The sequence below is a fragment of the Erpetoichthys calabaricus genome, chromosome 1 (assembly GCF_900747795.2).
Source record: "Erpetoichthys calabaricus chromosome 1, fErpCal1.3, whole genome shotgun sequence".
Classification (NCBI taxonomy): Eukaryota; Metazoa; Chordata; class Cladistia; order Polypteriformes; family Polypteridae; genus Erpetoichthys; species Erpetoichthys calabaricus.
In genome coordinates, this window is record NC_041394.2 from 91,326,961 (window position 1) to 91,339,763 (window position 12,803).

Sequence of the window (12,803 nt, forward strand, 5' to 3'; positions counted from 1 at the left end):
TGAGGGGCAACATACTCAGAGACTTAGAATCTTAAAATGTAAAAGACATTATTTTTTTTTATCAACATTAGAAAATTAAAAGGAACAAAAAAATATATACAAGGCTCATCTATACATTGAAGCTATGAAATAGAATGAATTTATGTTACTTTCATCTAAACAAAATCAATCAGTTTCAAACCTCAAAACACACGTTCCTTCTAAAAGTCTGCTTTCTCCCCACTCCAAGCTTTGAACTCTTGACACTAAAAGATGTCATAAAGTTTCATTTCCTGTGTTTTAAGGCCCAGATTCTTGCTGAACTGCTCGCCTGACACCACTGAATGCAGGTCGGGGATGACTGCAGTGGTTGGCCAAAGTGCTATAACCGTCCTTATAAATCCTGTACCGGTAGACTACTGTAGCTATATTGGCTACTCATGAAGGGCTCAAATAGAATTTCTCATTTAAGATCTGGAAAAGCCCACCCCTGTTTCTTTCTGTAAGAATATTTTTATACAGCAACAACATCACTTATTTATATAGCATATTTTCATACAAATAATGTAGCTCAAAGTGCTTTACATGATGAAGAAAAGAAAAATAAAAGACAAAGTAAGAATTAAAATAAGACAACAGTAATTAACATAGAGTAAGGTCCGATGGCCAGGGGGGACAGAAAAAACAAAAAAAACTCCAAACGGCTGGAGAGAAAAAATAAAATCTGTAGGGGTTCCAGACCATGAGACCGCCCAGTCCCCTCTGGGCATTCTACCTAACATAAATGAAACAGTCCTCTTTGTATTTAGGGTTCCCACTGGAAGGACTTGATGATGATGGTCATGCAGACTTCTGGCTTTTAATCCATCAATGTAGGAATATCATGATGCTTTGATTAGGTGGTGGTGGCACAGGTCGCCACCACAAAAAACTGGGAAAAGAAACAGAAGAGAGAGTAGGGGTTAGTACGAATTTTAGAACCACCATGAATAGTTGTTATAATGAATTGAATACACAGAGTATCAGGATTACATTAAAATGAAGTTATGAGAATGCCATGTTAAAGTAATGAGTTTTTAGCAGTTTTTTAAAGTGCTCCACTGCATTAGCCTGGCGAATTCCTATTGGCAGGCTATTCCAGATTTTAGGTGCATAACAGCAGAAGGCTGCCTCACCACTTCTTTTAAGTTTTGCTCTTGGAATTCTAAGCAGACATTCATTTGAGGATCTAAGATTACGATTTGGAATACAGGGTGTCAGACATTCCGATATATAACATGGAGCGAGATTATTTAAGGCTGTATAAACCATAAGCAGTATTTTAAAGTCAATTCTATATGATACAGGTAACCAGTGTAATGACATCAAAAGTAGAGAAATGTGCTCGGATTTTCTTTTCCTAGTTAGGATTCTAGCTGCTACATTCTGCACTAGTTGCAAACGATTTATGTCTTCTTTGGGTAGTCCTGAAAGGAGTGCGTTACAGTAATCTAGTCGACAAAACAAAAGCGTGAACTAATTTCTCAGCATCTTTCAATGATATAAGAGGTCTAACTTTTGCTATGTTTCTTAAGTGAAAAAATGCTGTCCTAGTGATCAGATTAATACGCGATTTAAAATTCAGGTTACGGTCAACAGTTACTCCTAAGTTTTTTACCTCCGTCTTGACTTTTAATCCTAATGCATCGAGTTTATTTCTAATAACCTCATTGTATCCATTATGGCTAATCACTAAAATTTCAGTTTTCTCTTTATTTAGCTTGAGAAAATTACTATTCATTCATTCAGAAATACAAGTAAGACATTGTGTTAGTGAATCAAGGGAATCGGGGTCATCAGGTACTCTTGATAAATACAGCTGTGTGTCAGCAGCATAGCTGTGGTAACTCACTTTGTGCCCCGAGATAATCTGACCTAACGGAAGCATGTAGATTGAGAAAAGCAGCGGACCCAGGATAGAGCCTTGTGGAACACCATATACTGTAGGATATCATGTGTCATTGAGTTGTAATTACCACAACTAACGAAGAATTTTCTCCCTGCCAGGTAGGATTCAAACCAATTTAAGACACTGCCAGAGAGGCCCAGCCATTGACTAAGGCGATTTCTAAGAATGTTGTGATCAATGGTGTCAAATGCAGCACTCGGATGTAGGAGGATGAGAACAGATAAATGGCCTCTGTCTGCATTTACCTGCAAGTCATTTACTACTTTAACGAGTGCAGTTTCTGTGCTGTGATTTGTTCTAAAACCTGACTGAAATTTATCAAAAATAGCATGTTTATTGAGGTGGTCATTTAACTGCATAATGACTGCCTTCTCTAGAATTTTACTTAAAGGCAGGTTAGAGATGGGTCTAAAATTTTCAAAAGCAGAGGGGTCAAGATTATTTTTCTTGAGTAGGGGTTTAACTACAGCAGTCTTAAGACAGTCTGGGAAGACCCCTGTATCTAATGACGAATTTACTATGTCAAGAATACTATTAATTAGCACACCCGATACTTCTTTGAAAAAACTTGTTGGTATTGGGTCAAGGACGCAGGTGGAGGGTTTCAGTTGAGACATTATTCTGTGTAAATCAGGTAAATCTATCCTGGTGAAAGAATTTAATTTGTTTATAACGGAATACTGGGGCTTAGTAGGATCCACAGTATTGGGGAGATATACTATGTTATTTCAAATATCATTAATTTTTTGATTGAAAAATACAGCAATAGCCTCACAGGTTTTACTGGAAGTATTTTGGAGGCATTCCTTTGTGTTACCTGGGTTTAGTAGATGAACAATCGTCAAGAATAATACTCTGGGATTACTAGCATTGTTATTTATAATCTTAGAGAAATAGCAGCGCCTCTCAAGATGGACTGTGTTATTGTATTCTGTTATTTTAACCTTCAATATTTCATAGTGGATAGTTAGTTTAGTTTTCCTCCATTTACGCTCAGCTCTCCGGCATGTTCTCTTTAAATCAGACACTCTTTGGGTCTTCCATGGTACAACAATGCTAGAAGATTTTTTAACTGTCTTTTCAGGTGCAACTATGTCAACAGCAGCTCTCACTTTAGTATTAAATTTTTCCACCTTACTATTTACATTATCCTTGCTATTATAGTTGGCACTATAAACGGACTGATTGCTTAGAATGTTTGTTAGTTTTAAAGCTGCTACTGATGAATCAAAGAAGCATTTTTTAACAATATGCTTCTCATGAATATTTTCTATTATTCTTTCTATATTAAATAGTAACATAAAATGGTCTGATAGACCAGTATTAATGACCTGCTTTACATCAACTTTTAGTCCTTTGGTAATTACTAAGTCTAACGTATGACCTGCTTTATGTGTAGGCTGATTAGCGAGCTGTCTCAAATCAAAAGAGTCCAGGAGGTTCATGAATTCTTTTACTTTTTGGTCACAGTGATTATCAATATGAAAGTTAAAGTCGCCGACTATTAAGAGTGTGTCATAGTTCGTAATTAAAATTGACATTAAGTCTAAGAATTCCTCAAAGAAAAACGCGTTAAATTTAGGAGGTCTATACACGGATAATACTAGAATGTGAGAATCTCCATGAATAACAACGGCGAGATACTCAAAGGACTTGAATTTACCAAAACTGACATCTTTACACTTTAACCGGCTCGAGTAAATGTTTGCTAAGAACCTTCTTTCCCTGGCGATCCGCACGAGTAAAACTGTAATCTGGAGGCGCAGATTTGATTAGAACAGCCGCGCCATACAGGCTCGTAGTACATGAAATCATTTAGGTTTTCCATTTTAAATGTGTTATTATGAACATTGTATCTGACAAACAGGAAAATTTTTTTTCTTTTTTTTTTACTATTTTCTGGTTAGTCCAAATGTGCATTTAATAATATCCCAATGTTATATAGTGAGACTTTATTACTCCATACTGTTGAGTCTTTTTGTTCTGTCTTTATCTACTGTATAGGTAGATGCTTACAGTTTTTTCATACTTCGGGTTATCTCTTTTTCAGTTTACCAATAATAACCTGGAGTCCTTCGCATCCATAGTTGCTCATGAATTAGGTCATAACCTTGGGATGAACCATGATGATGGAAGAAGTTGTCCATGTGCAGTTCAGGCCTGCATCATGAACTCTGGAGCAACGTGAGTTGAGAGGTTCAGTGTTCTTACCCATTTATAAAAATGCCCCCAGCCTGTGATAGCTAATGATGCTAGATCCCATTTCTTTTAGCACCAGTGTTCTTAACCTGATGTTTAAAGTTGTTTTAGTCAGTGATTTGGCACAACTCTTGAAGACTTGACACAATTAAAATTCAAATAATTTTTGAATACAGATCAATAACATGATGTCTGTTCCAGTAATTCTTAAACTGACCTTATCCTAACCTATATTTCCTATATTACCTCTCAGTATACAGCACTTTTCCATATCAAATAAGATTTTGACTTATATTAACATGGTACAAGGATGTGCATTTTTTTCTGCAGTGTTAGGAATTATAGAAATAGTTTATTTGTTTTGTTAGTCTATTGCTTGTGTCTTAATAGGGTTGCTCCTGTCCTGGATACTGGGTAGAAATCCTTGTGTTTGAATTCATAGTGTGAAGCCATTTGAGGCGCTCTGCCAGTCTATGATTTTGAGGGTCTGCTTCTTGCATGTTTGGCTGAGCAAATGGTTTCCAAAATTCTTCTTCTTTAATTTATGTGTTCTAAGTTTAACAGTTTCAAGGCTGGATAAAAAAAAATACTGTGTCTGTTTTTATTATGCCTGATTTGTGTACAAATTCATTGTTCATAGTAGATACGGAAACATTTGCACATCTTTACTGAAAGTGCAGATTGTACTGACGTAAAGACTAAACTCAGAGCAAAGCATAGTTGAAATTTTTTTCCAACTTTAACATGACCTTGTACCAACAACAAAATCAATCATTTTTTGGAACAAATCACTAAAAATTGAAACCTTTTCATATACTAATTTCTTAAACTTAGAAGCATAAAAAGTCTTGCATAATTTGTCAGGTTTTCAGCCTTTATATCTACAAAGGATGAAATTTCAATAAGAGTTTGTAGATATTTGATATCGACTGAATATCTTTACTGAAAATCTATTTAATGTATAAAACACCTTTCAGTCATTGCACTCATTGTTCTGTTCTAGCAATTAATATGTCTTACAGTAGACCACTGACCTCATCTTTTCCTGGCATACTGTATGTAATAAAATCATAATTTGGCAACAGAATCTAGTAGTTAATAAAATATTCACACCTGTCATTTGTCAAATAATAAATATTTGTTGCGCTGTGCAGCTGTCAAGTTGAAATTTTTACTCTCTTTTTCTAGGGGCTCGAGAAATTTCAGTACGTGCAGTGAGAATGATTTTGAGAATTTGATTTTGAATAATGGAGGAAACTGCTTATTAAATATTCCTCATCCCAATGAAGCCTACAGCCCACCATACTGTGGCAATAAACTAGTGGATGTAGGGGAGGAATGTGACTGTGGAACACTGAAGGTCAGTCATGTGAATGTATATGGCATATCATAAGTACATCATACTTGAAGAAAAGCCATTTATTCGTTGTTTTCCCAACTTAACCAATTCACGGTTGCAGATACTTATCTTGGCAACACTGAGTGTAAGTGAGGGTGGTATGCCACTGTAGTGCACACACTAACACACATATATACACACACACACTCACTAATACTCACTTTTACGTTAAGATCAAGTTCATGTGGGGTATTCCAGAAACAGAGTTCCAGTCATGTTTCCAGAAATGGCAATCATCTCACTGAATGCATAGCTGCAGTAGGAGATTACTTTAGAGGTGACAGTTAATTTGTGACACACGGAGTTAATAGTCACACCTCGTATATACTGTATATACACTGCAATGATGTATAGTTTGTTGTGATAAAGAATATTTTTCCTAATTTCTTAAAACATTTTTTTACTTTGTTTAGCTCAATATAGAATACGATGTTGAAACAGACTAAACTGATAAAATTTTAAGATATGTTTTAGAATTACATGTCAGTCGCTGGTTTCCCATGCAGAGTTGGTAACAGCCTCGCTGGGTTTGGCTGTGGTCCTCTGTTAACTTGAAATATGATTAAGTGATGGATGGGTGAATGGAGGGATTAGAGTATGTAACAAGCCATTTATACTTAAATAGTTTTGGTTGGTGGTACATCAGTTAATCATATTAAATTTAGGATCAATGAATGTGAAGGTTATTCTAGATAGTGGTGTTCACCCTGTGCTAAGTTTATGTAAGTTATTTGTTAGGCTTGTCACTGCTTCAGAAGATAAAGTCAGCTGTGTAAAAGAATACAATTTAGGGTTACTATATCAGACAAATAAATGATTTGTTTTTGTATGTCTTATTTCTTATATAGGAGTGTGAGAAGGATCCTTGCTGTGAAGCAGGAACATGCAAGCTGAAGAAAGGAGCTCAGTGTGCCTATGGTGTCTGCTGCAAAAACTGCCAGGTATCTAACATGCGTAGCACTGATTAACAGCATTTAAATAATCCTCATCATGTTTTTTGTGAAATGAGTGATTCTTATTTAGGATAATTTCCATAAAATGCAATACAGTAATCCCTCCTCCATCGCGGGGGTTGCGTTCCAGAGCCACCCGCGAAATAAGAAAATCTGCGAAGTAGAAACCATATGTTTATATGGTTATTTTTATATTGTCATGCTTGGGTCACAGATTTGCGCAGAAACACAGGAGGTTGTAGAGAGACAGGAACGTTATTCAAACACTGCAAACAAACATTTGTCTCTTTTTCAAAAGTTTAAACTGTGCTCCATGACAAGACAGAGATGACAGTTCCGTGTCACAATTAAAAGAATGCAAACATATCTTCCTCTTCAAAGGAGTGCGTGTCAGGAGCAGTGACTGTCATAGAGATAGAGAGAAGAGCAAACAAATCAATAGGGCTGTTTGGCTTTTAAGTATGCGAAGCACTGCGGCACAAAGCTGTTGAAGGCGGCAGCTCACACCCCCTCCGTCAGTAGCAGGGAGAGAGAGAGACAAACAAAAATCAATACGTGCCCTTCGAGCTTTTAAGTATGCGAAACACCGTGCAGCATGTCGTTTCAGGAATCAGCTGCACAAAAGATAGCAACGTGAAGATAATCTTTCAGCATTTTTAGACGAGCGTCCGTATCGTCTAGGTGTGCGAACAGCCCCCCTGCTCAATCCCCCTACGTCAGGATCAGAGAAAGTCAGTGCAAGAGAAAGAGAAATGTAAGCTGGGTAGCTTCTCAGCCATCTGCCAATAGCGTCCCTTGTATGAAATCAACTGGGCAAACCAACTGAGGAAGCATGTACCAGAAATTAAAAGACCCATTGTCCGCAGAAACCCGCGAAGCAGCGAAAAATCTGCGATATATATTTAAATATGCTTACATATAAAATCCGCGATGGAGTGAAGCCGCGAAAGGCGAAGCGCGATATAGCGAGGGATTACTGTATTCGGTTTTATTTGATGAGACTAACAAATGCTATATGAAAACCTTACAATAGCATAATGGATTACATGTTACCCTACCAAAGTCTTGAGCATTAATTGTTGGAGAAGCCTCGGAAAGCCTAATAGATGTTGTTAACAAAAGTAAACCTTGTGCTTTTGGTGCAACTGTGCTTCACAGACTGGTCTAAGGAGGTGGCCCAGACAAAGAGTGATTTCCCCACCATACCCCCCCCCCCCCCAATCTAACCCCCCCAAAACGAGCACCACAAGAACCTGCGGCTGGCAATTGATGGCCTACTGATTAATTGTTCATGGAAAAAATGGTCACATGAACTGTGAAGTGGGGCCTTAGTCATTCACTCACAAGACAAAGGGCAGTGGATAAGCAATGTAAATGAACAGGAATAGACTTTGACAAGAGGAAATAGAATGTGACATGAGTGGACAACAATAAACTCTCTTTGTTATGGGAGATTGAAAGCTAAAGCGCAGTATAGTTACCTTCACTACTACATAGAACTTCTGAGCGTATGTTGTTTTAACTACATTGTAATCATCGGTAATGCCAGGGTGACTTCAGTGAGCTTCACTTATGCCTGTTTTGCTCACTGCCCTCAGTACTCCTGTGCACATCACAAACTTTTAATACTGTTCAAACTTACTTCTTCTTGGAAACTTCATACCTTGTAATGAAACAGGAAATGGAAAGATTAGGTTTAGTCAAGTAGCGAATTCTAAAAGATGAATGTTGGTAGTGGATTAATCTGGAATACAGCCAACATTTTATACTAATTAAACACAGAATTTGAAGGCATACTTGAACCATCATGAGACAAGCAATTAGTGAAATTGCAGGCTATATATGACTTAAAGGCCTAATGTTTTGAAAGCTGTTTAAAAATCTATTCTGATTTAAATGATGTATTTTTAGTGATTTGAATAGTGTATTTTTCTTCAACTGTTTTTTCTTAAAGTATTCATTATTGTATAATGGTGAAATGGTTAGGAGGAGGGGGTTAGGGGCATTCACTGATTCAACACCTTGTCACATCCACCACATGACTGACCACCTCAGGATCCCAAATTAGGACCCGAGCACAGTCGTGCAACGGGTGAAAAACTCCTGTGGTTTTGTGTGAAAAACTGTATGTGGCTCAAAGTTTGCATTGTTTCTCATTGGCTATTAGTTGGTGTTTTATCAATCAATCTTTATATTACGTTTCAAGAGCCAGCTTCTGGATCGCCAAGGTCCTCCGCCTTCGGCCACCACCCAACTCACACTGCACCTTACCTACTTGGCCCCTCCCATAGGTGGTGAGCCCATGGGAACTTGAGAGAAGTCAGATGAGGTGGCTCGGGCATCTGATCAGGATGCCTCCTGGACGCCTCCTTGGTGAAGTGTTCCGGGCACGTCTAACCGGGAGGAGACCCCGGGGAAGACCCAGGAGACGCTGGAGGGACTATGTCTCCTGGCTGGCCTGGGAACGCCTCAGTGTTCCCCCGGAAGAGCAAGAAGTGGCCAGGGAGAGGGAAGTCTGGGCATCTCTGCTCAAGCTGCTGCCCCCGCAACCCGATCTCGGATAAGCGGAAGAGGATGGATGGATGGCTGGATGGATCTTTATATTAAAAAAACACTTTTCTCAGTAAACATGCTAAATATATAATACGTTACCATGTCTGTCTGTTTGTCTGTCCAGGATTTTAAATCACCTGTAGTTCGCAAACCGTTTGACCTGTTGACCTGAAATTTCGTACACATACACTACGTGACATCTACTATCCGCTTTCAGGGAGGTGATGATTGACCTCCAAGGTTATTCCTCTTTTTATTTTTATTTTATTTTATTGTAGAATCAACTCTCTGCAGTGCGGCCATGTGGCGCATGCGCACGGGTGCCGTTCTCATTCCTTACCACCTTCCCTATCACTTCCCCTCCTCTTCATATCTTAAATCATTCTTGAGGCAGATTGAAGACTTAAAGTGCCAGCTTAAGTGAAAAATTAAGGAAACGTACTAAGTAATTGCAACAGAAACACTGACTTAATCAGATTTAACACGAAAAGATACCGACGAAAGAAGAGAAGAAGTGGGCCGCCAGGGTGGAGAAAAGAAGAGCTGCTTAGGAAGCAGCAAGCACATCAACCTCTGAGCAAATGAATGATAAACGTACAGAGAAAGAGGATGAAAACTAGGAATGCTCAAGTCAAGTGTATTCACTGCAAATTATCAAGCAGTGTGCCATTACTGGTGCTAAATATATAAAAAGAGAAAAGTAGAAGGATGTAGATTGCATATTAAAATGGTCCATTAACATATCAGTCAGGTAATAAATGTAAAACTGCATTGCATGTTCAGTTTATGCAAAAGGAGATATCAAGCCATTAGTAAACTGGTGAATCAATAAGGGTTTAAGTATAAGACACCAAAACCCATACAGCGTACAGTGAAATACGAACAGGAAATAGCGAAGGAGGATTGAATGAGCTCTCACAGCAGATTCTGTAATAAGTCTTTGAAGTAGACTAAGAAGAGAGCTGTTTGTGGGGAAGGGAGCATATATTTATTTTATAGGTTGAGATAGAAATGCTGGAGCCGCAGTTCCAACACTTGTGATGGAGGATGATTGCATTAATAGATAATACAACATGAAGCTCTTCTTCAGACACAATTTAATGAGTGATACTTCTTTGACTTATGTTTTGTGCCTTTCACTTGGTTTCAGTTCATGCCTGGTGGAACAGTGTGCAGAGAGAAGAGTAATGAGTGTGATCTACGAGAGTACTGCAATGGCACCAGTCAGCTTTGCCAGCCTGATGCATATGTACAAAATGGACACCAGTGTAAAAGTGGCAGCGCCTACTGTTACAATGGGGTTTGCCAGCACTATGAAGGGCAATGCCAGAAACTTTTTGGTACAAGTAAGCAGTTTTTGTTTTTTTTGTACTTTGTTTGCTAAGTCGTACGATATACAGTTTATTTCATTTCAAAATGAATTGAAGTATTTCTATGTAGTCTGATGTTGGTCACAATAATTTCACAATGCAGATGTAGGCCTCCAAGCCAAAGGAGACACTGACCAGGTTAGTGACATTAATGTGAAATCTGTAGGAGGAGTAAACCTGTACTTACCCATTCATCTGTTTTCATGCTCACGTTTATTTAAGCAATGCTTTGTTACTCAGTGAGCTCCACCGATAAGTGTGTATTAATTTTATGGATTAATTACAAATGTAAATCCTAATTTGCTCACTTTCATTTTTATTGTAGGCTTTAATCTTTTTTTTTTTTTCTTCATTAAACTGTAAACTTTTTCACTTACTGTATTTGAAATGTGATCTCATTTGAATGATTTGAAATAAACCTTTAGGAGGAATTCATTTTAGCACCTTCAAAATGTGGTTACCTGTTACAGGAGACAGCTGCTATCAGTGTTGTGGTTCTGTAGACACACAGGGTCCATAAGCATATTTTCAGTTTGTCATTTTGTAAGCATTTAGAGATGACGTTTCAGAAGCTGACAACTCCCTTTTGTTAATCCTTGTGAAAATTGACCTCTTTGTTTTTCCCTTGTTTTCTAATGGATGACATGTTACAAGTTACAGATGTTTGTAAGCATATAGTAAAATAAAGCACTTCTGAGTTTATTAATGCAAAGGGATCCTAACAATATCAGTCCAGTAAATATTGTTGCCTGTAACAGGAGGTATGTTACAGATCTGCATTACTGTATGTAACACCAGGGACACCACAGATGCTGCTTACACACATAAGGGAAAAATTCAGTCTTTAAACGACGTCAAAATGGGCACAGAGAGGTGCTGCTGGGTGGTAAAGCCCTGTGCTGTGCTGCCCACTCCTTTCCATCCTGGTCAAAATGCAATACTACAGTTATTGATACATTGAATATTTATGCCTGATTTAGCACTTGACATAAAAAGGATTTCCCAAATAAACATACTTTATTATACAAAGCAGCTATTTATAGTAAACAATTTTTGAAGGAGCTATGCAAGTTCATGCATATTTTCTACAAGCAGGTAAAGTGACTTGTTTAGGGTAGTAGAGTTTGTCGATGGTGGTGGTGACGAACTAGTAAATGTTTTATTTGTAGTTTAAGGGTTATCATCCTTTTTTGTTGGCATACCACCTATACAAGTTGAAATGTTTTAACATAGCACTGTTTTTTTTTCCCACTTTAAATTCAACAGACAAAGCTAAAGATGAAATTCTTTAACAGCCCCTGTACTTTGGACATTTTAACTAGGTGTTTTGGATAATTTTTGGGTGTACACCTAATACTTTTTTATATAATTAAAATTTTCTCTCTATTATATAAAAAAATCCTGGACGAGACAAGACTTTTTCCAAGTCCCGCAAGGCCATGAGATTTTTTCAAGTCATGCCCTCCTCTCAACCATATTCAAACACGCACCTCTCGTTCATGTGAATGCTTTTGACAGACATATTTCCTGGTCTCTCAGCTCTTATAAATTTTAACGTTTTCCTCACTTTAAGTTCCCAATTAAAGAAGACGTATTATGTCCAAATGTTGTTGAAATATTTCATCACGAAGGGTTATCAACAGAAAAAATGAGTACATGGGCAGTCCTAGCACTGAGAAACGATGAAGTCAATCGAATTAACACCAAAAATAATAATCGGTTACACGGCAGATTGTTTAAATGCATATCATTAGACTATGCTGAAACAGTTGGTGGTGATTGTGCAGAAGATGAAAACATCAACTTTCAATATCATGAAGAATATCTGTGACAGTTAACACCGTCCAGTCTTCCACCGCACAAATTACTGTAGAAAAAAGGATGTATCCAAGAAAGGTAATGTAGTACATCTTCCGTGGATAACATTAGACAACAAAGGAGATCTTGATATGCCATTTGTATTAAAACATTAACAGTTTCCCGTTAGAATAAAGACAATTAACAAATCTCAGAGCCAAACATTTGTAAAAGTAGTTTTATTTATTAGAGAGAGAGAAACAAAATTCAATCTGGGCAGTTATACGTTGCATTGTCACGATTAAAATCCAAACACAGAATCAAAATTCAGTGTGATATTGACAAAAATTTAAGTCAAAAAATGTTTTTACTTAAGTTTTACAGTAAAAGTGTAACTTTAAAAAAAAGTATGTGCATGTTAATTTCAAAGCCAAAAAGAATGAAATTGTATTGCGCAACGACGCAGCATGAAACATAATTTACTTTCAAATTATTACGTTTTACTATTTTTAATATGGTTAATTACTTGCGGTAATGTAAAATAGGTAGTTCTATTATGCATATGTAACAATTCCCATGAAAATAACAATCTGTTTAAATTGTAC

At 37.3% G+C, this 12,803-nt stretch overlaps 1 protein-coding gene across 2 annotated transcripts in view; it reads left to right on the forward strand.

Moving 5' to 3' along the window:
* Nucleotides 1–12,803, forward strand: part of LOC114653166 (disintegrin and metalloproteinase domain-containing protein 9-like) — a 107,360-nt gene that overhangs the window by 74,202 nt on the left and 20,355 nt on the right. For both annotated transcript variants that reach the window (XM_028803344.2, XM_028803337.2), the window contains exons 11-14: nucleotides 3,978–4,111; nucleotides 5,315–5,486; nucleotides 6,374–6,466; nucleotides 10,182–10,377. In XM_028803344.2, coding sequence (XP_028659177.1) covers nucleotides 3,978–4,111; nucleotides 5,315–5,486; nucleotides 6,374–6,466; nucleotides 10,182–10,377 — 595 coding nt within the window. The remainder of the gene's footprint in view (nucleotides 1–3,977; nucleotides 4,112–5,314; nucleotides 5,487–6,373; nucleotides 6,467–10,181; nucleotides 10,378–12,803) is intronic.